The 26,096-nt window shown below is 40.1% G+C and overlaps 1 protein-coding gene and 1 long non-coding RNA gene across 4 annotated transcripts in view; one reads left to right on the top strand and one right to left on the bottom strand.

Annotated features, from left to right (window-relative positions):
• LOC149985120 (uncharacterized) overlaps positions 1 to 26,096 on the top strand; it is a 414,522-nt gene that overhangs the window by 172,272 nt on the left and 216,154 nt on the right. The window lies entirely within an intron of this gene.
• On the bottom strand, positions 58 to 25,892 carry uevld (UEV and lactate/malate dehyrogenase domains). 3 transcript variants are annotated; one of them, XM_090201107.1, is made up of 13 exons: positions 25,708 to 25,878; positions 25,311 to 25,395; positions 25,141 to 25,206; positions 24,700 to 24,863; positions 23,511 to 23,656; positions 21,293 to 21,434; positions 7,998 to 8,092; positions 7,447 to 7,552; positions 5,196 to 5,366; positions 4,774 to 4,938; positions 3,805 to 3,895; positions 1,491 to 1,614; positions 58 to 797 (listed from the first exon to the last, which is right to left on the bottom strand). In XM_090201107.1, exons 5-13 carry the CDS (start codon positions 23,529 to 23,531, stop codon positions 633 to 635), a joined length of 1,080 nt encoding a protein of 359 aa, XP_090057233.1. In that variant the 5' UTR covers positions 23,532 to 23,656; positions 24,700 to 24,863; positions 25,141 to 25,206; positions 25,311 to 25,395; positions 25,708 to 25,878; the 3' UTR covers positions 58 to 632. The 3 variants fall into 3 exon arrangements, with proteins under 3 accessions (XP_090057233.1, XP_036805651.2, XP_090057240.1); XM_036949756.2 differs by lacking the exon at positions 23,511 to 23,656 and having other exon boundaries at positions 25,708 to 25,892; XM_090201114.1 differs by lacking the exons at positions 21,293 to 21,434; positions 23,511 to 23,656; positions 24,700 to 24,863; ... (1 more) ...; positions 25,311 to 25,395; positions 25,708 to 25,878 and adding an exon at positions 9,617 to 9,827.

Raw genomic sequence — 26,096 nt, 5'->3', positions numbered from 1 at the left:
AGAAGAGCACTGTACAAATGTGCATAACAACGTAATAGTAATGACACCAAGTCAATATTTGGTCAATTAAGATGTTAATTTTTATTTCCTTCTCTAAAAAGTCCAGGAATGATAGGCATACAGAAATATAGCATTGGAGTGCTGTAAATAAGATGTTAAATATATAATAAAAGGCATCTTTCGGATTCCTTTGCATACAATTTTCTTCATAAATAATGAACAGTTACCTTCACCATTCAACCAGATTACATTTTATTTTGGAAAACTATGAAAAAGTAAAATCCTTCATCACTTGAACTTGACCATTTCTCGTCATCTATGCCAGTGTGTGCAGGCTTTGGTTCCAACCCAGCACTAACAACAGATTCCACTAAACAAAAGCTTGGCAATTAGTAGATTAGCTGAATCCGATGAATTAGTACAGGGCTGGTGCAAAAACCTGCCTTCCAGGTCTAAGACCTGGTTTCCCAAAAGCATCTTAAGGCTTAGAACCATAGGATCCTATTGTTCTGAGATTAACCTAGCCTTAAGATGCTTTTAGGAAACAGGGCCCAGGACTGAAGAACGCTGATCGGCTGATGGCCTCTTCAGTCAGATTGATTGGCTGTGTTGTGCTGCCCGGGGCAAGGGCATCATATCCTGAGCTGTGAGATGAGGGCACAGAGCGACGTGACGCTCTCCCTCAGTCTGGCGTCCTCTTCCTGTCCCAGGGACACGCCGGCTAGACGGGTTGAACCCGACACCCCCAGGACACAGGGTAGGCTGAGGAACACCTCCGCACCGATACCGCCCCAGCCCTGAAACACACACGGGGAGAAACTCAATAGCATACTCCTCTTGCTCTCTTTTCTTACCTCCTTCTCAAAACCAATTGGAGGAGAAGGTCAGCGAGGACGAACCTCTGGCTCTCATATCCAATGGGTTTTGAGAAGGAGACAAGAAGGATGGGAGGAGTATGCAATTGAGATCTTCCCAGGGAAACGGATAGGGACACAAAACTTAACACAGGTACAGGATGCGGCACAGAGCACAAGATGAGAAACATGACAGCAGTGCATTTTGGTCAGGAAACCCTCTATATACACATCTCCTTGAGCTGAGGTGTATATAGTAAAGTGTGGTTTCTCGAGGGATCTAGATTGCATGCAACAAAAAATGCTTTTTATACATTTTGCAATGGAAAGCAAAAATAAGCTTTTCTCATTGGACAAGCCCAGGTAGTCCCTCCCCGTTTCAGTCAGTCTGTGTGTAACTGATGTGAAATGGCTAGCTAGTTAGCGGGGTGCGCGCTAATAGCGTTTCAATCGGTGACGTCACTCGCTCTGAGACCTTGAAGTAGTTGTTCCCCTTGCTCTGCAAGGGCAGCGGCATTTGGGAAGCGATGCATAACGATGCTTCGAGAGTGGCTGTTGTCTGTGTGTGCAGAGGGTCCCTGGTTCGGGGCGGGGAGAGGGACGGAAGCAATACTGCTACATGTGCAGCTGTGTTACCTGTGCCAGTGTGGAGACAGAGTGAGTCTTCCTCTGGTCCACCAGGATACTGTGGGTGATGTCAGCGATAGACAGACCCACGGACCAGGAGCGTTGGCCACGGCCCTTCAGCATCTCAAACGCCCTGCACAAAACAGGAAACTGGTCAACGGCCCATTCGGTTAGAGTAGGAAACTATTCACACCCCTTGACTTTTTCCACACAGTGGGATTAAAATGTATTTAATTTATTTTCAACGATCTACACAAAATACTCTGTCAAAGTGAAAGAGAAATTCGAACATATAATTTAAATCATGAAAAATAAAACACTTATCTCAATTAGATAAGTATTCAACCCCCCGATTCAATACATGTTAGAATCACCTTTGGTAGCGATTACAGCTGTAAGTCTTTAAGAGCTTTCCACACCTGGATAGTGCAACATTTGCCCATTATTTTCAAATTGGTTGTTGATCATTGCAAAACAGCCATTTAAGTCTTGCCATAGATTTAAGCCAATATAAGTAAAAAAATTCTCTGCCACTGAGGAACATTCAACACTTTTGCTAAGCAACTCCAATGGCCTTGTGTTTTAGGTTATTGTCCTGCTGAAAGGTGAATTAATCTCCCAATGTTTATTTATTTATTTTACCTTTATTTAACTAGGCAAGTCACTTAAGAACAAATTCTTATTTTCAATGGACGGCCTAGGAACAGTGGGTTAACTGCCTGTTCAGGGGCAGAACGACAGATGTGTACCTTGTCAGCTCGGGGATTTGAACTTGCAACCTTTCGGTTACTAGTCCAATGCTCTAACCACTCTCCTACTGCCCAAAAAAACATCTGGTGGAAAGGAGACTGAACCAGGTTCTTCTCTAGGATTTTGCCTGTGTTTGGCTCTATTACGTTTATGTTTATCCTGAAACTCCCCAGTCCTTAACGATTACAAGCATACCCATAACATGATGCACCCACCACTATGCTTGAAAATATGGAGTGGTACTCAGTAATGTATTTTATTGGATTTGTGTGTTTTTGGGATTTGACTCAAACATACCACTTTGTATTCAGGACAAAAAGTGAATTGCATTACCTCATTTTTTGAACTATTACTTTAGTGCCTTGTTGCAAACAGGATGCATGTTCTGGAAAATTGTATTTACAGGCTTCCTTCTTTTCACTCTATCAATTATGATAGCATTGTGGAGTAACTACAGTGTTGTTGATCCATCAGTTGTTTTCGCCAATCACAGCCATACAACTCTAACGGTTTTAAAGTCACCATTGGACTCATGGTGAAATCCCTGAGCGGTTTCCTTCCTCTCTGGCAACTGAGTTAGGAAGAACGCCTGTATCTTGTAATGAATGGGTGTATTGATACGCCATCCAAAGTGATATTTAATGCCTGTTTTTTAAAATCTTGGTTTCATCAGACCAGAGAATCTTGTTTCTTGTCCTTTAGGTGCCTTTTGCCAAACTCCAAGCGGGCTGTCATGTGCCGTTGACTGAGGAGTGGCTTCCCTATGGCCACTACCATACAGTCCTGATTTGTGGAGTGCTGCAGAGATGGTTGTCCTTCTGGAAGGTTCTCCCATCTCCACAGAGGAACACTGGAGATCTATCAGAGTTACCATCAGGTTCTTGTTTTGGTACCCTTTCCCAGATGTCTGCCTCGACACAATCCTGTCTCGGAGCTCTACGGACAATTCCTTCAACCTCGTGGCTTGGTTTTTGCTCTAATATGCACTGTCAACTATGGGACCTTATATAGACAGGTGTGTGCCTTTCCAAATCATGTCCAATCAATTTAATTTACTACAGGTGGACTCCAATCAAGTTGTAGAAACATCTCAAGGATGATCAATGGAAACAGGATGCAACTGAGCTCAATTTTGAGTCTCATAGCAAAGGGTCTGAATACTTATGTAAAAACCTGTTTTTGCTTTGTCATTATGGGGTACTGTGTGTAGATTGAGGGGAAAAACATATTTCATCCATTTTATAATAAGGCTGTAACGTAACAAAATGTGGAAAAAGTCAAGGGGTCTGAATAGTTTACAAATGTACTGTATAGGGGAACAATGTGCAGTATTAGAATACAGTTGCACTCTGCCCTAGACACTGATATGAGGTCCGCTATATCATTGTTCCGTCTTCTTTTTTATATTAAGATTGGGTGAGCTGATCCTAGATCTGTGCCTGCGGGCAACATGTATCCGGAACACCTTCAGTCAGTGTGATGCCATTTTGGGTCATAGTCACGCCAGTCTCCGGGGAAAGTTCTTGGCAGTGCTCTGAGGGATAAAGACCTCGTTGTTGTTTTTGTTACTTACCTGTCTAACAGAGGTTTGGTAGCTTTGGATCTGGGTGCGATCTCTGGATGTTGGTGGCCAGCCCCCATCAAAATGTTACTCAACACAGGGACTGCAACACAAAAACAGATTGTGAGTGTTATAGAAATCCCATTAATATCCAGAGATATTGCATTAAATGGCTCCTGTGCTACACAGAGAGTAATAACAAACATTCACTTCATCCACAACATCAGATACTGCAAGTAGATACTGCCTTGGTAGTTTGGTATGCAATGTTTCCCCTATATTCATTTAGCGGCAGTAGGCCACTGCTTCTAAATAGTTTCCACCAATCCCAAAAAAAGGATTACAAAAAAATAAATAATTGGGGGAGATCCAGGGTGGTAAAATGTTTTCAGTGCAATATGCAGAAATGGAGGAGCAATTTCATGGTAGCTAAAATTCCAATAGTTCGCCTAATTTCAGTTTGTGACAATAAAGCAATGTGTAGAGAATCATTTTACCATCTAAACCACTGAAATACATTTTCAGTTGTGTATAGTTGCCGTACAAAACCGAAAGTAAAAGATGCAAAAACTAAACAGAAATAGCGCACATAAGAACAGATTTACAGTTTCTTAGACTGGCTTTCAATGAGAGTGACAGACCTACAACTAAAATGTCTGAATTTGGTCAGGTTGTCCAAAAAGTGACATAATGCAGCTAGCTATAAATTACTAAAACCACAAAGGATGTAGAAATGATAATGTAGCTAAATATCTATATTTTTATAAGATCATTTTGAGCACTAACAATGACCAAAATAAAACTAGACAGTCAGGGAGAATCTAGCATAAGAATACAGCATAAGCCTTGGCAAAATGTGTACAAATTAGCTTTAAAAAATGCAAAATGTTGTCATTGCGGCCAAGAGTAGGGCCTCTAACATTTGGTCTGAAACTTTGCCACCACTACTGAAAGAAATCCTCAGACCTGTCTCCATCTTACCCTTGTTGTCTGAGAGTTCTCCTATGACCCAGGCCTGTTTGTGTGTGTTGAGACTGATGTCCAGGACGTGACAGAGACGTTCAGAGTCCAGGTTACACCCCGCCCCGATCACCCTGGATGGTGGCAGGCCGCTCTGTCTCCACGCCACATGGGCCATGATGTCCACTGTCAGATATATTAGAACAGAGGGTTTATGAAATTTTGGCCGATATTTTTTGTGGACAGTAAATCATACACCAATGCCAATATGAGATTTGATCACAATTTTTCTGTATTTCCCATGACACTTCTAGTTCAGTGCCTTCTTCTGCTTTTGACTGGTAGGTGTGTGTGTGTGTGTGTGTGTGTGTGTGTGTGTGTGTGTGTGTGTGTGTGTGTGTGTGTGTGTGTGTGTGTGTGTGTGTGTGTGTGTGTGTTCGGACCTGGCTGCGAGGCAATGAGCAGCACAGTGTTGGGGCTAAGGCGGACCAGGCCTGGGATAATGCCCCGGTACATGTCCACGTTGGTCTGGACCACGCTCACGTACGACTGCTCGTTGCTCCACGCGTTCGCCGTCACCACGATCACACTGGAGTCGGCAGACGCCGACAGGTCTATCATTGGAAAACAAACGGTTCTTCAACAAAAGTAGAGTATCTTAAGGCCCCATTGTAACACACGTTTTTTGGGAAAGTGGTAGCCCCAGCGTTGATAGTCATCCCTTTAATAAACATCCCTTTTGAAGAAGGACCTGCACGCTCCAACATACAGTGGCTTGTGAAAGTATTCACCCCCCTTGGCATTTTTCCTATTTTGTTGCCTTACAACCTGAAATTAAAATATATATTTTTTTTTTGGGGGGGGGGGGGGGGGGGGGGGGGGTTTATCATTTGATTTACACAACCTACCACTTTGAAGATGCAAAAAAAAAAAAAAAAAGAAAACAAGAAATAAGACAATAAAAAAACAGAACACCTGAGCATGCATAACTATTCACCCCCCCAAAGTCAATACTTTGTGGAGACACCTTTTGCAGCAATTACAGCTACAAGTCTCTTGGGGTATGTCTCTATAAGCTTGGCACATCTAGCCACTGGGAGCCACCATTATCCAAGGCAAAACTGCTCCAACTCCTACAAGTTGGATGGGTTCCGCTGGTGTATAGATATCTTTACGCCATACCATAGATTCTCAATTGGATTGACATCTGGGCTTTGACTAGGCCATTCCAAGACATCTACATGTTTCTCCTTAAACCACTTGAATGTTGCTTTAGCAGTATGCTTAGGGTCATTGTCCTGCTGGAAGGTGAACCTCCGTCCCAGTCTCAAATCTCTGGAAGACTGAAACAGGTTTCCCTCAATAATTTCTCTATACTTAGTGCCATCCATCATTCCTTCAATTCTGACCAGTTTCCCAGCCCCTGCTGATGAAAAACATCCCCACAGCATGATGCTGTTGGTGTTCACGGGGTGATGAGAGGTGTTGGGTTTGCACCAGACATAGCATTTTCCTTGATGGCCAAAAAGTTAAATTTTAGTCTCATCTGACCAGAGTACCTTCTTCCATATGTTCGGGGAATCTCCCACATGCCTTTTGGCATTTTTTTCTTTAAGCAATGGCTTTTTTCTGGCCACTCTTCCCTAAAGCTCTGTGGAGTGTACGGCTTAAAGTGGTCCTATGGACAGATACTCCAATCTCTGCTGTGGAGCTTTGCAGCTCTTTCAGGGTTATCTTTGGTTTCTTTGTTGCCTCTGATTAATTCCCTCCTTGCCTGGTCCGTGAGTTTTGGTGGGCAGGCCTCTCTTGGCAGATTTGTCGTGGTGCCATATTCTTTCCATTTTTTAATAATGGATTTAATGGTGCTCTGTGGGATGTTTCAGATATTTTTATAACCCAATCCTGATCTGTCCACAACTTTGTTCCTGACCTGTTTGGAGAGCTCCTTGGTCTTCATGGAGCCCATTGCTTAGTGGTGTTGTAGACTCTGGGGCCTTTCCGAACAGGTTTATATATACTGAGATCATGTGACAGATCATATGACACAGATTGCACACAGGTGGACTTTATTTAAATAATTGTGTGACTTCTGAAGGTAATTGGTTGCACCAGATCTTAATTATAGCAAAGGGGGTGAATAACACAATACAATTTTCAGTCAAATATTTGGCAAACTGTGTTATAAATAATTTCTTATTTTTTATAAAGTGATTTGAGCTTTAAAATTAAAACATCAGTCCTAAAATGGTTTATGTCAAGCCTATAATGAACACCACACATTGGCTATTGTAGGGGATATCATAGAAGTCAACACCTATATCCATGTGGAAATGTTATGGCATTTTCTCAATTGGTTTTGTTGATAGGCCCCTCTGATAGGACTACATTATGCTCAAATAACAACAATAGCCTATTGATCACTGTGAAACTAATTTAAAGCAGGTGTAGCCTGTGTTCACAATTAATGCGTGCTGGAAGTTGCACAGAATGCTTGCAATATTTAAGTTCCCGCTCAAGACCTGAAATTTGCTCAGTGCCAATTTTTTGGGAGGGAACGTTAGATGTAAATCAGTGGTCCAAACTAGTGACTATATACTTAGGCTGAGGTTTAGATGAATAGGTCAGGCTTAGTTTACAGTTCACTGCTGCTTTACTGGGTAAAAGTAGTGTCTAATAAGTTTATAGGAGATGTACCTTTAGATACCTCCACCTTCGGTAAGTTGAAAATCTCTAGATCCATGCTACCACCTTTGGTGGAGCTCTCAGCTACGTCAATGAAGACTAGTCTATCCACTTTACCCTATAAAGCAAAGAGAGAGAGAGAACATAATATGTGAACTCTTCACTGTTATGAAGGATACATGGGATAGAAATGGCGATCAATACTCAAAACACATCCTTTAGACACAACAGTGATTAAGAAAGGCTTGTTACATCAATGTACCTGGGTCGTGTTAATATGGCACCAAAAGCAAGAAAACAGACAAACAGGGCGACCTATAATTGTTTGTCAAGTAGGTTTAAATACATTTCACTTCAAAAATCAGCCTTTGATTCTGCTTTGTGACAAAATGTGCAATCTTTTGGAGGGAGGGCAAAGTGCAGACTGATAAGTACTACATGGACTTGTCCAATAAGAAACACAAATTTAAATTTCTCGTCACAAAAGGTTTCCTGTTGCATGCCCTAATGAACACGACCCGGTTTTAACACTTGAGTGTCAAAGCAAAAAAAGGCAGTCATACTTTTGCCAAAATGCTCATCACTGATGCCATTCCCAAGTCTCCGCCCCCAATGACTGTGACTTTGTTGATTAAATGATCGTGATGCTGTACTCCACCTGTGATAGGAGGACATGGTTTGAGTTAGAGCCAGGGGTGTTAACGTCAGGTGAAATATTTAGCTTCAGAATTTACTAAACAGAGATTACGCTTTTCCCAGTTCTACATGACAGACAATCAGATATGTTCTAAATTATACATTTCAATCTAAACATTCTGCAATTTACCACATCATCACTAGAGAAAGCTGGCTTGGCTATTGATGGCAAACTATCAGACCCAGCCACAGCTTAATCTGGAGTTTACGTTGTCGGTTTCTGGTGAATATCAAAACGCTAAGTTGTAGGTGACAGGATTCATTGAATGAAGAAATACACTTTGGAAATAATTGTAATATAAAGCAGTCATGTGTTATCCTCTGGGCCCAAATATAGCCTTACCTTTTTAAACCCAATGAACCATTCAGCAAGTGGCATGCATTCTGGCAGTATATGTCCAGAAAGTATGTCCACAGATTAAACCTAATTCTGGTCTGAAAAGCATGCTCAATGGAGAATCTCCATTGAAAGTTGTTTTAAACCCAGGGCCCATATCCACAAAGCTTCTCAGAAAAAGGTTCTAGGAATCCTGTTAAAAAACAACAATGTTTTTTCTCGCAGCTCAGAGGAGGTTTTAGGATGAGGTTAAGACACTGTTCAGACAAAGAGTAAAATCAATTCATAAAATGTTTCTCAGCTCGTAATCATGACAGTTTGAGGTACAGCAAAAGATGGTGAAGCTGCTCGTTGACATTGTTGCAAATGGAGAATAATAATAATAATAATAATAATAATAATAATAATAATAATAATGAGGCAACACGCTTTAGACAAAAGGTTTGATAGAATTTTCACGACACAATCACTTTGCCAAGTCTGAATTTCTGCCTAATGTTGGCATGCAAAACCTTTTTTTAACCAATTCGGATGTGGATTTTTGATCATATAACTGTTATAGCAAACACACTCGTCACTTTAACAACTCAAATCGATCAAGTCACTTCCCGATAATGTTGCATAAAACGTTTGAAAGATCGATCATTTTAATCTAACATGAAGCTCTAGATGCCTTAAATGGCCCAATTCTTATAGGCATATCCAATAAGGGATCATTTTATTATGTGATATTGCGCTCCAAAAGGGATAACATGTTGGTTAATTAAATAATCTAAAGAAAAATGTGTTTATTTATTACCTTAGTGGATATAATTATTTAGGCATATCATGTGAAGTAGGCCTCATGTGAAATCAGTCAAAAGCACAAGAGATACTGTTGCATGTAGGTAGATTATTTATGGATTGATCATATACACTACCGGTCAAAAGTTTTAGAACACCTACTCATTCAAGGGTTTTTCTTTATTTTTTACTATTTTCTAAATTGTAGACTAATAGTGAAGACATCAAAACTACGAAATAACACACATGGAATCATGAGGTAAGCAAAAAGGTGTTAAATAATAATAATATATATTTTTTTATATTTTAGATTCTTCTAAGTAGCCACCCTTTGCACACTCTTGGCATTCTCTCAACCAGCTTCACCTGGAATGCTTTTCCAACAGTCTTGAAGGACTTCCCACATATATTGAGCACTTGTTGGCTGCTTTTCCTTCACTCTGCGGTCCGACATCCCAAACCATCTCAATTTGGTTGAGGTCGGGGGATTGTGGAGGCCAGGTCATCTGATGCAGCACTCCATCACTCTCATTTTTGGTAAATTAGCCCTTAGACAGCCTGGAGGTGTGTTGGGTAATTGTCCTGTTGAAAAATAAATGATAGTCCCACTAAGCGCAAACCAGATGGGATGGCATTTCGCTGCAGAATGCTGTGGTAGATATGCTGGTTAAGTGTGCCTTGAATTCTAAATAAAATCAGACAGTGTCACCAGCAAAGCACCCCCACACCATAACTTCTCACCCATGCTTTACGGTTGGAAATACACATGCGGAGATCAACCGTTCTCCCACACCGCGTCTCATAAAGACACGGCGGTTGGAACCAAAAATCTCTAAGTTGGACTCCAGACCAAAGGACACATTTCCACCAGTCTATAATCCATTGCTCGTGTTTCTTGGCACAAGCAAGTCTCTTATTATTATTGGTGTCCTTTAGTAGTGGTTTCTTTGCAGCAATTTGAACATGAAGGCCTGATTCACAGTCTCCTCTGAACAGTTGATGTTGAGATGTGTCTGTTACTTGAACTCTGTGAAGCATTTATTTGGGCTGCAATTTCTGAGCCTGGTAACTCTAATGAACTTATCCTCTGCAGCAGAGGTAACTCTGGGTCTTCCATTCCTGTTCTCATGAGAGCTAGTTCCATCATAGCGCTTGATGGTTTTTGCGACTGCACTTAAAACATTTATTTCACCTTTATTTAACCAGGTAGGCCAGTTGCGAACAAGTTCTCATTTACAACTGCGACCTGGCCAAGATAAAGTAAAGCAGTGTGACAAAAAACAACACAGAGTTACACATAGGATAAACAAAAGTACAGTCAATAACACAATAGAAAAATCTATATAAAGTGTGTGCAAATGGAGTAAGAAGGTAAGGCAATAAATAGGCCATAGTAACGAAGTAATTACAATTTAGCAAATTAACACTGGAGTGATAGATGTGCAGATGAAGATGTGCAAGTAGAAAAACTGGTGTGCAAAAGAGCAAAAAAGTCAACAAAAACAATATGGGGATGAGGTAGGTAGTTGGGTGGGCTCTTTACAGATGGGCTATGTACAGCTGCAGCGATCAGGTCGCAGTGGTGGGTGGTATATAGGGTGAAAAAACGGATGGCACTGTGATAGACTGCATCCAATTTTCTGAGTAGAGTGTTGGAGGCTATTTTGTAAATGACATCATCGAAGTCGAGGATCGGTAGGATAGTCCGTTTTACGAGGGTATGTTTGGCAGCGTGAGTGAAGGAGGCTTTGTTGCGAAATAGGAAGTCGATTCTAGATTTAATTTTGGATTGGAGATGCTTAATATGAGACTGGAAGGAGAGTTTACAGTCTAGCCAGACACCTAGGTATTTGTAGTTGGGTTAGTCAGAACCATCCAGAGTGGTGATGCTAGTCGGGCGGGCACATCCATCACTTCAGTGTTAATTTGCTACAGTGTCCCAGAACTTTTTGGAGTTAGAGCTACAGGATGCAAAATTCTGTTTGAAAAAGCTGGCCTTTGCTTTCCTAACTGACTGTGTGTATTGGATCCTGACTTCCCTGAAAAGTTGCATATCGCGGGGACTATTCGATGCTAGTGCAATACGCCACAGGATGTTTTTGTGCTGGTTGAGGGCAGTCAGGCCTGGAATTAACCAAGGACTATATCTGTTCTCAGTTCTACATTTTTTGAAAGGGGCATGCTTATTTAAGATGGTGAGGAAAGTACTTTAAAAGAACAAACGGGCACCCTCAACTGACGGGATGAGGTCAATATCCTTCCAGGATACCAGGATACCTGGGCCAGGCCCACTCGCAACAGTGTTTTAGGGAGCGTTTCAAGAAACTTTCAAAGTTCTTGACATTATCCAGATTGGCTGTCATTTCTCTTCGCTTATTTGAGACGTTCTTGCCATAATATGGACTTGGTCTTTTACCAAATATGATTTTCTTCTGTATACTACCTTGTCACAAAACAACCGGTTGGTTCAAATGCATTAAAGGAAATACATTTCACAAATTAACTTAAACTCTCTTGGGTAGGGGGCAGTATTTTGACGTCCGAATGAAAAGCGTGCCCAAAGTAAACTGCCTGTTACTCAGGCCCAGAAGCAAGGATATGCATATAATTGGTAGTTTTGGATAGAAAACACTCTAAAGGTTCTAAAACTGTTAAAATTATGTCTGTGAGTATAACAGAACTGATATGGCAGGCGAAACCCCGATGACAAACCATCCCCTCAAAAATATTCAGCCTACCACTATTTTCAATGGCTATTGTCCCACCTGCCCATAAGAAGTTAATTCAGTCTACCCCCTCCTTTTTCGAACATTCTGTTAAAAATCGCGCAACATTTCAGCGTCCTGCTACTCATGCCAGGAATATAGTATATGCATATGATTAGTATGTGTGGATAGAAAACACTCTGAAGTTTCTAAAACTGGTTAAATCACGGCTGTGACTATAACAGAGTGTGTGTTTCATCGAAAAGCGCAAGAAAAACTGGTCACTGAAAACTGAAAAAAATATCCATGCGCCACTTGCATGTATTGTTTAAGGGACACCAAATTAAATAGGGCCGAGATTGCAATTCCTACAGCTTCCACACGATGTAGCCAAAAACGTCATTTTCATTGACAAAAATCCTTTGTGTAATGACAAATAGATCCTTCATTCCGTCCAGCATTCAGCAATCGATTTTGGAAGAGAGAAAAAGGGACATTGTTTTCTTGAGTAGCTGCTATTGAATACAGATCGCCCAGTGATCAATTTGATCGCTTATTAACGTTTACAAATACCTAAAGTCGGGTTACAAAAGTAGGTTGAAGTGTTTTGTCAAAGAATATAGGCAACTTATATAATTTTTAAAAATGACGTTGCGTGTTGGAAGAGAGCTTTTTTCCTGAACCAGACAAATGGATATTTTGGGCATACATGGACGGATTTAAATCGGGAAAAAGACCCAATTGTGATGTTTATGGAACATATAGGAGTGCCAACAAAGAATATCATCAAAGGTAATGAATGTTTTATATATTATTTCTGCGTTTTGTGTCATTTTGTTTACGTCCCCTTCAGGTATATTGGGGTGTTGCATGCTATCAGATAATAGCTTCTCATGCTTTTGCCGAAAAGCATTTTAAAAATCTGACTTGTTGGCTAGATTCACAACGAGTGTAGCTTTAATTCAATACCCTGCATGTGTGTTTTAATGAACGTTTGAGTTTTAACGAGTACATTTAGCATTTAGCGTAGCGCATTTGCATTTCCAGGTGTCTAGATGAGACGTCTGCGTCTCAAGTAGGATCAAGAGGTTTTAACAAGGCACATCTGTTAATTGAAATGCATTCCAGGTGACTACCTCATGAAGCTGGTTGAGAGAATACCAAGAGTGTGCAAAACTGTCATCAAGGCAAAGGGTGGCTACTATAAAATATATTTTGATTAGTTTAACACTTTTTTAGTTACTTCATAGTTTGTCTTCATTATTATTCTACATTGTAGAAAATAGTAAAAAGAAAAGAAAAACCCTTGAAATGAGTAGGTGTTCTAAAAATTCTGACCGGTAGTGTGGAAATATCAAAACAACTCCAAAGCAATTGCATGTGTAACAGGAACCACTGACTCGCTAGCTTTTTTATTATAAAAGACACCGCTTAAACTCTGACGCCCTCTGGTGGCATTTTGTAAACTACGCATAATATTGTATACTACATTTCAAAAACAATGCGACTACTACAGAGCCCAAAATAGAGCATGCCAAAAAAACCTGAAATGTAGTTTGTTTTTTCAGGAGACGTCCCACTAATTTTCCCCATGTTGGGGAATAAGATATTTTTAAGTCTAGGTTTGAAATAAAATGTCTCCAATTACTGTTCCAAAATGATTTAAAATATATATTTTCCATAGAAAGACGTTTTAAAAGTGCAGGCCTTGTGCAACACAACGTTAATATAGTTGTGATTTTATTAGTTTTCATTTGAATTATTTAAAGATTTTATTCAGTTTCGTTTCAGTTTTCAGATCCACTTTACAATAGTTTATTTAGTTAAAGGTTTTATAAAAACATGTCTATATTATTTTGTTTTAGTTTTGGTGTTGGACTAAAAGTTGCCAATGCGTGGGAGGTTAGGAGCCATTTAGTTGCTGTATAGTTAGTGTTTTTTGGGATGTCACTTCTTGACACTGTGGGCAGCAGGCATAAGGTGATTGGCCTGGTCATAGGTTAGGTTTAAAAGGTAGACTCAGGGAGATGGTGTATATGCACAAAGTAAACAGTAGTAGTGGGTCAATTTCCGCAACAACCAGGAGTGTTGAAGCGCAAGGCTAAACTTCAGGGGCTGGTTTTACGGACACATCCGTGTAGTCTTTCAATCAAGATTCTCCGTTGAGCATGCTTTTTAGTCCAAGACTAGGCTTAACTGATGTGGTCATGTGGTCATCAACTGATGTGGTCATCCTGTCTGGGTTGTGCCGTGGCGGAGGTCTTTGTGGGCTATACTCAGCCTTGTCTCAGGATGGTAAGTTGGTGGTTGAAGATATCCCTCTAGTGGTGTGGGGGCTGTGCTTTGGCAAAGTGGGTGGGGTTATATCCTTCCTGTTTGGCCCTGTCCGGGGGTGTCCTCGGAGTGGGCCACAGTGTCTCCTGACCCCTCCTGTCTCAGCCTCCAGTATTTATGCTGCAGTAGTTTATGTGTCGGGGGGCTAAGGTCAGTTTGTTATATCTGGAGTACTTCTCCTGTCCTATTCGGTGTCCTGTGTGAATCTAAGTGTGCATTCTCTAATTCTCTCCTTCTCTCTTTCTCTCTCTCGGAGGACCTGAGCCCTAGGACCATGCCCCAGGACTACCTGACATGATGACTCCTTGCTGTCCCCAGTCCACCTGACTGTGCTGCTGCTCCAGTTTCAACTATTCTGCCTTATTATTATTATTCGACCATGCTGGTCATTTATGAACATTTGAACATCTTGACCATGTTTTGTTATAATCTCCACCCGGCACAGCCAGAAGAGGACTGGCCACCCCACATAGCCTGGTTCCTCTCTAGGTTTCTTCCTAGGTTTTGGCCTTTCTAGGGAGTTTTTCCTAGCCACCGTGCTTCTACACCTGCATTGCTTGCTGTTTGGGGTTTTAGGCTGGGTTTCTGTACAGCACTTTGAGATATCAGCTGATGTACGAAGGGCTATATAAATACATTTGATTGATTTGATTTAATCTGTGTCCATGACACCATCCCTATATCAACATTTTTTACCTTTGTAACATTTAATCTGTTTTGGTCCCCTAGCTATTATGTTGTAGCTGTGTGAAGTGCACCCGAGCACATGCACAGATACTCTGTGTGACTGTGTGAGAACAAAGTCTTGTATTGTGCTAATCTCAATGGGTGGATTGTTTTGTCAAGTCGCCTTTCAAACTGTGTTGCATTCTGGGGATAAAAATTGTCCGACTTGCACCTACATGTTGACTGCATGAACTTTACAAAAATCACGTGATCAAAAGGTCATGACATTTTGACTGCAGTCCACTGCAAGTTACTGCAGTTGCTCTTCATCCTGCAGGGGTGATAACATGGTAGGCACAGCTTGTCCCATTAATCAATCGCAAAATTGTAGGATTAGCTGACTACAAAACAAACATTTTAGATAATATAGAGAATCTGGAACTATTGATTGATCAGCATTTTGATATGCTCGAAAAAGAAACGGATACGTCGAAGTGAACAAGAGAAGACCTTTCCTCGAGTTCTGCGAGCAAAACTGAAGGGAAGCCGCCGTCTAAATTCAACATTGGAGGGTGACGTTTTTATAACTATGTCTCCAGAAGATAGAGCATGAGCGAGCATTTAAAAAAACTGGATCTATCGCCTGGGCTACTGGGGGAGGTTGAGGCCTTAAAAAACAGGAATGGATTACAGTAATTAAATGGAAGAAATACAGGCAGAAATAAGACATTGAAAACTACCGTGGACTCCCTACAAGACACTACAGAAAGGCTGCGGTTTTGATAAAACAATGAAAGTTGAATTACGTGATCTAAAGTGCAGAAGTATGAAAAATAATATTGTTATAATGGGAATAAAGGAAGATGAAAACAAACTCAGTCAACGGAGGTAAAAAATATCAAGGTGTTCATGAAACATAATATCAAGATGACGGACGAACAATTGATTTTCAAAGGGCTCACCGTTTCGATGGCAGAGTAGAGGGAAGGCCCTGTCCGATCATAACTATGCTAACCCACTAAAAAAGAAAAATTGCCTTGTTACAACATGGTAGGGAATTGAAGAACACCCCATTCTCTACTCATGAACAATTTCCCCATGAATTAGTGGAGCGAAGACGTGCCCTGTACCCCACTTTCAAAAGGCTCCGAGCAGATAAGCAGAACGTTTATTTATATGGAAACAACCAAATGTTCAAGGACTCGAAGATTACAACGTGGCTGTGAGTGATAGCTACTTCCTGTTGAAGTAGTCCCCGATACATATTTGCACCGCATTACAGTACAAATATGCAAATATGGATTCATTTGTTTTTCACCTCCAATTTTTTTTTTGCACAAACAACTTAAAATTATTTTTACTAAGTTTGGATTTATGGTAATGCAGAACAGGTATGATGAACTTAACATTTTTCTATTCGTGCAATATGGAACTGTGGACTATATGGACTTAATATCAGGTTTTGATTTAGGGGAAGGCAAAGATGGGTAAGGCTGACCTTTTTTCTTTATGATTCTTTTCTTTATTTAATTTGACGATTGTACATTAGAAATACCAATGGTGTTTTTTGTTTGTTTGATATGGCCTAATTGTAGAGGTCGGGTATATTATGACTTAAAAGCTGTTAAATAGTGCGGCCCTTGTTTCGCCGATGTGAATCTGAATTATTAGCTTAAGATAAAACTTAATAAATATGAATAGATTTATATAATTAAAAACCTGCCTAGGTTCTCTATTGGAATAGGCCTATACGATCCTAAATTAATTGGTGTTATTACCGTAAAAAAAATTGCGTTTACCAATAAAATGGGCGGATGGTGAAGTAGACATACTTGGTATAACATCTAAAAAATAAAAAAATAATTTAAAAAAAAAAAATTATATATATATATATATATATAAAAATCCCATTGATTAACTCTTTGGTCCTATCAGTTTACTTACTTACTAATGGCACTGCCTACTCCAGATGACTCGTTTTTTAAATCATGCTAAGCCAGACAAAATTAAACGAGCCTATTTATATAATGAATATGAGTTTGGGAGGGGGGGGGGGCAACAATTTTTTTATATTAAAGCTTTAAAACCTCTCACTAAAAACTCATACATAAGTTATATTTAATAATCTACTGGAGAACCATTTTGGGTTTAAGAACAGCATATCCTCTGTTAAAAAAATGGCCTTTATAAGGATTACAACTTCACATTTCAGACAAATTGAAAATGGCATTTTGTTTAAAGTATCACCCTTTCTTAAAACAAGCCATACAAAGCTGGTTACAATTTCAGTTTTATCCTCCAGAAAAGAGAGAACAAATATTACAGCAAATGCTATGGTTAAATTCAAATAAACTGATTAATAAAAAAAGTTTTTTTTTTTAATGGTATTATATTTATTAATGATACTATGAAATGAAACGGAGGCGTTACAGTTGAAGTCGGAAGTTAACATACACCTTAGCCAAATACATTTAAAGTCTGTTTTTCACAATTCCTGACATTTAATCCTAGTAGAAATTCCCTGTCTTAGGTCAGTTAGGATCACCACTTTATTTTAATAATGTGAAATGTCAGAATAATAGTAGAGAGAATGATTTCAGCTTTTATTTATTTCATTACATTCCCAGTGGGTCAGAAGTTTACATAGACTCAATTAGTATTTGGTTGCGTTGCCTTTATTGTTTAACTTGGGTTAAACGTTTTGGGTAGCCTTCCATAATAACGTGGGTGAATGTTGGCCCATTCCTCCTGACAGAGCTGGTGTAACTGAGTCAGGTTTGTAGGCCTCCTTGCTCACACATGCTTTTTCAGTTCTGCCCACAAATTTTCTATGGGATTGAGGTCAGGGCTTTGTGATGGCCACTCCAATACCTTGACTTTGTTGTCCTTAAGCCATTTTGCCACAACTTTGGAAGTATGCTTGGGTGTCATTGTCCATTTGGAAGATCCATTTGTGACCAAGCTTTAACTTGATGTCTAGAAATATTCACACAATTTTCTTTCCTCATGATGCCATCCATTTTGTGAAGTGCACCAGTCCCTCCTGCAGCAAAGCACCGCCACAACATGATGCTGCCACCCACATGCTTCATGGTTGGGATGGTGTTCTTTAGCTTGCAAGCATCCCCCTTTTTCCTCCAAACATAACAATGGTCATTATGGCCAAACAGTTCTATATTTGTTCCATCAGACCAGAGGACAATACTCCAAAAAGTACGATTTTTGTTACTATGTGCAGTTGCAAACCGTTGTCTGGCTTTTTTATGGCGGTTTTGGACCAGTGGCTTCTTCCTTGCTGAGCTGCCTTTCAGGTTATATCGATACAGGACTTCTTTTACTGTGGATATAGATACTTTTGTACCCGTTTCCTCCAACATCTTCACAAGGTCCTTTGCTGTTGTTCTGGGATTGATTTGCACTTTTCGCACCAAAGTATGTTCATCTCTAGGATACAGAACACGTCTCCTTCCTGAGCGGTATGACGGCTGCGTGGTCTCATGGTGTTTATACTTGCATACTATTGTTTGTACAGATGAACGTGGTACCTTCGGGTGTTTGGAAATTGCTCCCAAGGATGACTTGTGGAGGTCTACAATTTTTTTCTGAGGTCTTGGCTGATTTCTTTTGATTTTCCCATGATGTCAAGCAAAGAGGCACTGACTTTGAAGGTAAGCCTTGAAATACATCCACAGGTACACCTCCAATTGACTCAAATGATGTCAATTAGCCTATCAGAAGCTTCTAAAGCCATGACATTTTCTGGAATTTTCCAAGCTGTTTAAAGGCACAATCAACTTAGTGTATGTAAACTTCTGACCCACTGGAATTGTGATACAGTGAAATAATCTGTCTGTAAACAATTGTTGGAAAAATTACATGTCATGCACAAAGTAGATGTCCTAACCCACAGTTTAACAAGAAATGTGTGGAGTGATTGAAAAATGAGTATTAATGACTCCAACCTAAGTGTATGTAAACTTCGACTTCAACTGTATGTCACATACGCAGTTATCGAAAATATATGGGAATATCTGCTCAATTCAAACTTACAACCGATTGATCGCAGCACTACCACAAAAATGGAGGCGGCAAGTGGAAAAGGTAGGCAACTTGTTTTCCTGCCATATATTAAAGATACAAATTGGCTGACAGGAACTGGCATAAATAGAAAAATATACCAGTTCCATGTGAGGACAAAAATGTTGACGGCTGCGCCATACAGGTTGCAAAATAAATGGGAAGAGATTTGCAATGTACCAATTCCATGGCATATGGTTTATGCCAAAAACTACTCTTGATTCAACACTTAGTTGTTCAATTTCTTGCCGCCAACAGAATGCTATATATATATATATATATATATATATATATATATATATATATATATATATATAAATATATATATAGGGCATACAACTATCTCAGCTCTGTAGATTTTGCTGTGATGAGACAGAATCAATAGATCATTTATTCTGGTATTGCCCCTATGTAGCTTGTTTCTGGTCACAGGTTCAGGAAAGGTTAAAAAAATAAAAATAATAATCACAACATGCACTTAAAATGAACCTTACAAATAGCAGTGTTGGGCGATTTGGAAAGCCATTGTCAGTCAATAAGGTTTTCATCTTTAGCTCACAATCTGTGGAAACTATACACTTAGAAATGTTTTTAAAAAAGTATATAAAACATCACATTTGAAAAATATGGCATATGGAAACCAAACGAGGGTGTTCTATAGTGATTGGTGGGATGGGCTGAGAGGCGGGATTACAGAGCTTATGTTTGTTAATGTATTATTGTTATGTGACTGCTTTATATAAAAGTACCATGTTTGTAAAATGTTCATTTTTGTAACAAAAAAAGTTGTAAAAAAAACGAAAAGATATTTGTCACCGAAGAGGGGAGGGGTTAATATTTTTTTTTATAAAGTTCATCCTGCAGCCATCCCCCGCATTATGGGAAGCTCTATTGTGAACCAATCATGAGGGATGTTTTTGTTTAACCCACGCGAATGTGACCAAAGACATTTTTATTTGCCAAGATTTGTGTAATGGATATATACAAATACATGTGTTATGAGGCTCTCACTTCTTGATTGTACAATGCACATATTATATTATGAGTTCCGTACAATGTGTGATATGGGGAGAATGTTTATTTCAACATCATAAAGAAAACCTTTTTTTTTTTAAACAATGAGAACTGACTTTCGGCTTTCACCTCCCTCAACCTTTCGGCTGCTTTAGCGCTGTGTTTTACACATGGGAAATTGTTAAGCGTGAATCAAGAATGCTCCACCACCCAAAGGACATCCAGCCAACTTGATTCAACCGTGGGACGCAATTGAGTCAACATGGATCAGCATCCCTTTGGAATGCTTTCGACACCTTGTAGAGTCCACGCCTAGGGCTGTGGAGGTCACTACATTTGTCAGCAGGTGATTGTCAAGCAAATAACTGTTGGTCTCACTGTAATTAACTGTTAATTAGCAAACATATTTAGCATTTCCTGGCTTCCAAACATAGCCACTGATGCAGACATTTGGAACATCTACATTTTAAAAAGTCTAATAAATCCATGTAATATAGCCTACACCTTCACAATAAATCCATTATTTATATTAGACAGGTCTAAAGAAGCATGATGTGAATAAAATGTAGTCTATTTCAGAAGTAAAGAATAGCATACTCTTGAGTTGTCCTTATGTTAGGTCCTGATCTGGCTGTGGGCTACACTAGTTTTCATTTAGCAGACAAGATTAGCTAAGAATTGCGTGGCATTATTTTATAGTATTAAGAATACAATTGAACAAAGCTGAATAAAATAGAAAGGATATTTTCTCCAAACGATTTGAAGAAGTGTGCACATGCGGCTATGCTGTGATGAGCGGTTAACAAAGAAATAGGTACTCCTATATACTTAAGAGTTAAATGTAACTTTAGTTATTCTACAAATGTTGGGCTACATGTTTTGATTTTTAATACATTGATGATGCGACTAATGATGATTTGAAAAGAGAGTTCTGCTTTGTTTTTTTGCGCAGGCTATACACTTCATCAGTCTCAAATTTCACAGCAGCATCCCCTTTGTGGCCATAATGCACCCCCCCAAAAAATCCATGCTTTTGCTGCCAGTGGCCATTGTGCCCAAAGTGCTGTATTGTGCCCTTCTCCCTGAGTGCTGCTTGCTCCGAAGCACCTCTCACTCACATGGCTCTCCATCACGTAATCGGGTCTTTCTCACAGGCTACAAGCGAAGACAGACATTCGCCACTGCTCTTAAACCATTTAATCTGTGTCCAGCAAACCAGGCAAGTTAATCTAGTCTATATACCCACCTTCATTGATCTTCAGGTTGGAAACGAAGGCCAGCAGCACATTGGGGTCTCTGTTGTCTCCTGTGGACTTGGTGCCCAGCGGAGGCTCCTCCTCAAACTGGGAGATCATCTCAGCCAGGAGACCTACTACAGACGACTTGGGCTGAAGAGGAAGACACACAGCTTAACAATGGGAGAGAGAGGATGCGTCAATGTCATGGTCAATGACATGAGAATTTACTCCATCAAAAATGCTTCATCAAAGAATGAATAACATGACACTCGCACAAATTTGCTACATTTGAGGTGGAGCTGAAAAATGAAAGTCACACTCGACGTGACTTCCATATGTATTGTCCATACTACATCTTTTCTTGATTCCTCACATCCTCTCCTTTCTCAAAACACATTGGAGAAGAAGCCCAGAGGGCAGTAAGGTAGAGAAGGATTTTGTTACATTACAGCCTTACTCTAAAATTGATTAAATTATTTTTTTCTTAATCTACACACAAAACCCCAGAATGGTGAAAACAGGTTTAGACATTTTTGCAAATGTATTACAAATAAAAAACGTTTTATATAGTATTCAGACCCTTTGCTATGAATGAGACTCGAAATTGAGCTCCGGTGCATCCTGTTTCCATTGATCATCCTTGAGATGTTTCTACAACTTGATTGGAGTCCACCTGTGGTAAATTCAATTGATTGGACATGATTTGGAAAGGCACACACTTGTCTATATAAGGTCCCCACAGTTGACAGTGCATGTCAGAGAAATGTAGAGCTCCAAGACAGGATTGTGTCGAGGCACAGATCTGGGAAAGGGTACCAAAACATTTCTGCAGCATTTGAGGTCCCCAAGAACACAGTGGCCTCCATCATTCTTAAATGGAATTTTGGAACCAACAAGACTCTTCCTAGTGTTTTCCGCCCGGCCAAACTGAGCAATCGGGAAAGAAGGGCCTTGGTCCAAGAACCCGATGGTCACTCTGAGAGAGCTCCAGAGTTCCTCTGTGAAGATGGGATAACCTTCCAGAAGGACAACCATCTCTGCAGCACTCCAACAAATCAGGCCTTAATGGTAAAGGGGCCAAACGGAAGCCACTCCTCAGTACTGAATGCCAAGCGTCACGTCTAGAGGAAACCAGGCACCTCTCATCACCTGGCCAATAGCATCCCTACGGTGAAGCATGGTGGTGCAAGCATCATGATGTGGGGATATTTTTCAGTGGCAGGGACTGAGAGACTAGCCAGGACTGAGGGAAAGATGAAAGGAGCAAAGTACAGAGAGATCCTTGATGAAAACCTGCTTCACAGCGCTCAGGACTTCAGACTGAGGCGAAGGTTCACCTTCCAACTGGACCATGACCCTAAATAGCACACAGCCAAGACAACGCAGGAGTGGCTTTGGGACAAGTCTCTGAATGTCCTCGAGCGGCCCTGCCAGCGCCGGACTTGAACCCGATCCAACATCTCTGGAGAGACCTGAAAATAGCTGTGCAGCGATGCTCCCCATCCAACCTTACAGAGCTTGAGAGGATCTGCAGAGAATAAATGGGTGAAACTCCTCAAATACAGGTATGCCAAGCTTTGTCACGTCATACCCAAGAAGACTCCAGGCTGTAATCGTTGCAAAAGGTGCTTCAACAAAGTACTGAGTAAAGGGTCTTAATACATATGTAAATGTGATTTCAGTTTTTATTTTTTATACATTTGCCAAACATTTAACCTGTTTTTGCTTTGTCGTTATGGGTTATTGTGTGTAGATTGATGAGGGGAGAAACTATTTAATCAATTTTAGAATAAGGCTAACGTAACAAAAGTGAAGGGGTCTGAATACTTTCTGAATGCACTGTACATGCAATAGTATCTCTTGCGCTTTTGATAATGATTTCACAAGGCCTATTTCACATGATATGCCTAAATACCTACATCATGCTATTTAAAGTAAGGCATTTGGAGCAAAACATCACATTGTACAAATGTGTCTAAATTGGGCAATTAAAGGCATCTAAGGCTTATGTTAACTTATACTGAACAAAAATATAAAAATGAAACAATTAAAATGTTTACTGTTTCTGTTCATATAAGGAAATCAGTCAATTGAAATTAAATGTATTAGGCCCTAATGTATGGATTTCTCATGACTGGGCAGGGGCGCAGCTATGACCATCCATTTGGGCGCCAGGCCCAGCCTATGAGAATGAGTTTTTCCTCACAAAAGGGCTTTATTACAGACCAAAATACTCCTCAGTTTCATCAGCTGTCCGGTTGGCTGGTCTCAGACAATCCTACAGGTGAAGAAGCCGGATGTGGAGGTCCAGGGCTGGCGTGGTTACACGTGGTCTGCGGTTGTGAGGCCGGTTGGACATACTGCCAAATTCTCTAAAACAGCATTAGAGGCGGCTTATGGTAGAGAAATTAACATTCAATTATCTGGTAACAGCTCTGATTCCTCATAACTTAACATCTGTGGCATTGTGTTGTGCGACACAATTGCACATTTTAGAGTGGCCTTTGTGTCACCAGCACAAGGTGCACCTGTGTAATGATCATGCTGTTTAATCAGTTTCTTTATATGCCACCCCTGTCAGGTGGATGGATTATCTTGGCAAAGGAGAAATGCTCACTAACAGGGATGTAAACAAATTTGCACACAAAATTTGAGCTAAAAAAGCTTTTTGTGCATACGGAAAATGTCTGCAATATTTTATTTTAGCTCATGAAACATGCGACCAAAATTTTACATGTTGCATTTACATTTTGGTTCAGTATAGATTGTGTTCGATGAAAATTAGACCTTTCAAACGTTGTATGCAACGTTATCGGCAAGTGACTTGATGCCTACAGTTGTAAAGCGATTTAGAATTGTTAAAAAGGGAGTGAAGAGTGTGTTGATAATAATGGCAATTATTGTAAAAATTATTTTAACATCCATCAGAATTGGTTAAAGGTTATGCATGCCAACATATAACATACTATATAATTAAGAGTAGGCAAAGTGATCGTGATATTCAGGCGGAAATTATTTCAAATTTTTACTGCAACATTTGACGTACAGTAATTTACCGTGGATGTCTGAAGCAACACCTGCTATGGTATTCACAGCTGCCAATGCCTCATCGCGATTAGTGTCATCACTATCTTGCGGTCCCTCAAACTGTTGTGATTACCAGCTGAGAAACTTTAATGAGTTGATTTTACTCCTGGCTCAGAGTTTGTATGGGCAGTGTCTTATCATCCTAAAACCTACTCTGAGCTGGGAGTTTGTCTTAGAACAAGTTTTAAAACAGAATTCCTAAGATCTTTTCAGAGATGCTTGGTGGATACGGGCCCAGGTCTTGGTCAGCATGGATTGCCTTTCTGTCAAGAGAAACAACAGTGATCAACTCTCACAGATGTATCTGTGTAGTAGAGCCTCCTCTTACATGGTCCCAATTGTGGAGGCTGGGGAGGTAGATGCGTCCTCTGGCGTCCACGTGCTTCCCCTCCCTGATGACCATGTTGGTGGTAGGCCTCAGCAAGCAGATAGGGGGGGTGAAGGGGAAGGAGTCCATCAGCCACAGCAGGATGGGCAGGTTGTATGAACGGCCTGGGAATAATACAGCATGGAATACAGAACTTACTGTACATTAACTGTAAAGCCATCTAACTTTGATAAGCATTGAGCATTGTTCAGCTACAATCAGGTCAGTACTTGGGTTGACAATAACAGTGGTAGTGTTGAACCTAGGTAGTGGATGGAGAAACTCAAGGTAACTCAGTTCACGCTAGATACATGTTTTGCATTAGGGTTTAACGATTTACCCACGGCATTCATTAGGCCTTTACCCTCAAACTTTAACACTAAAATGTTAGATAAGGCTCACCTTCATATTTCACCAGTATGTTGCCAATCAACTTCAGCAGATCTTTTTGGGTGCCGTCACTGAAAGCTTAGAAGAAACGGGTGATTTTTTTTAATGGACAGATACAGGAACAGTCTGTCCAATCAAACTCTTCACAGGGCCATTAGGTGATCATTCTGAAGCCAACGTACTGTATGTGCCAGCTACTGGTTTCATCGCGGGATGAATCCGGTGAACTTTCTGCAGCTCCTCAATAGCAACATCACGAAACTTGTACTGAATATAATAATACAAAAATATGACATGATGCGATTTAGTTGCCTAGTTAGCTAGCTAGATACAGAACAATGTTAAGTAATGACAATGAAATGGAGACAACTGAATTTCATGGAAACGTCACTTGTGGTCTATTTACTTCAGACTTCCTTTAGGGGCCTGAGCAGCCTGCAATAAAGCTGGTTTAACCGGTAGTTAGCTGATCAAATTGACAATAGTATGAGTAACGTTAGGGGTATCTAAACAAACACTAGCCAGCTAGTCACACAAAACGAACTAAGATTGAAAGAAGGATAGAACTTTGACACAAACCCTTGACAGTATCTTCTGTATTGCTTCGGGGCTGAGATCCATGGTTTACCATCTGTTGATTAATGTGTAGTGAAGGAATAAGGTTTTGTGATCTGAATCAGCCCAAACTAGCTTTAAATAACTTGACAGCAAAACACAAACTTCCGCAATGTAAAAAGGGGCGTCATTACCAGGTACGGAAAGCCGAAGGGAAGTTCTATCTCAGCACCTCAATTACATTTTTCAGAACAGTAATCTGAAGCAAAGCTTTCAACATTGTAATTTAAATCCACAACCAGTCTGTTTGTGTGAAGAATCAAAGATGAATACCTTCGTTTCAGTTAACCTATTATTAGAGGAAGCATATGTTTAAAAGTGACATTTTTTTTGTAATCGATGTGATAATTCAG

This window comes from Oncorhynchus mykiss, chromosome 2, assembly GCF_057628025.1.
Source record: "Oncorhynchus mykiss isolate SJ-2025 chromosome 2, ASM5762802v1, whole genome shotgun sequence".
Classification (NCBI taxonomy): Eukaryota; Metazoa; Chordata; class Actinopteri; order Salmoniformes; family Salmonidae; genus Oncorhynchus; species Oncorhynchus mykiss.
The sequence above is the reverse complement of the archived record's forward strand: the minus strand, read 5'-3'. Positions and strand labels throughout refer to the sequence as shown.

Coding starts and splice junctions, on each gene's coding strand:
- uevld (XM_036949756.2), bottom strand. CDS start 25,749: ATGGATCTCAGCCCCGAAGCAATACAGAAGATACTGTCAAGG. Junction 25,396..25,707: donor TACAGAAGATACTGTCAAGG/GTTTGTGTCAAA, acceptor TATTATATTCAG/TACAAGTTTCGTGATGTTGC. Junction 5,367..7,446: donor GAAGGTGGAGGTATCTAAAG/GTACATCTCCTA, acceptor TTCCAATGATAG/ACCTGTCGGCGTCTGCCGAC.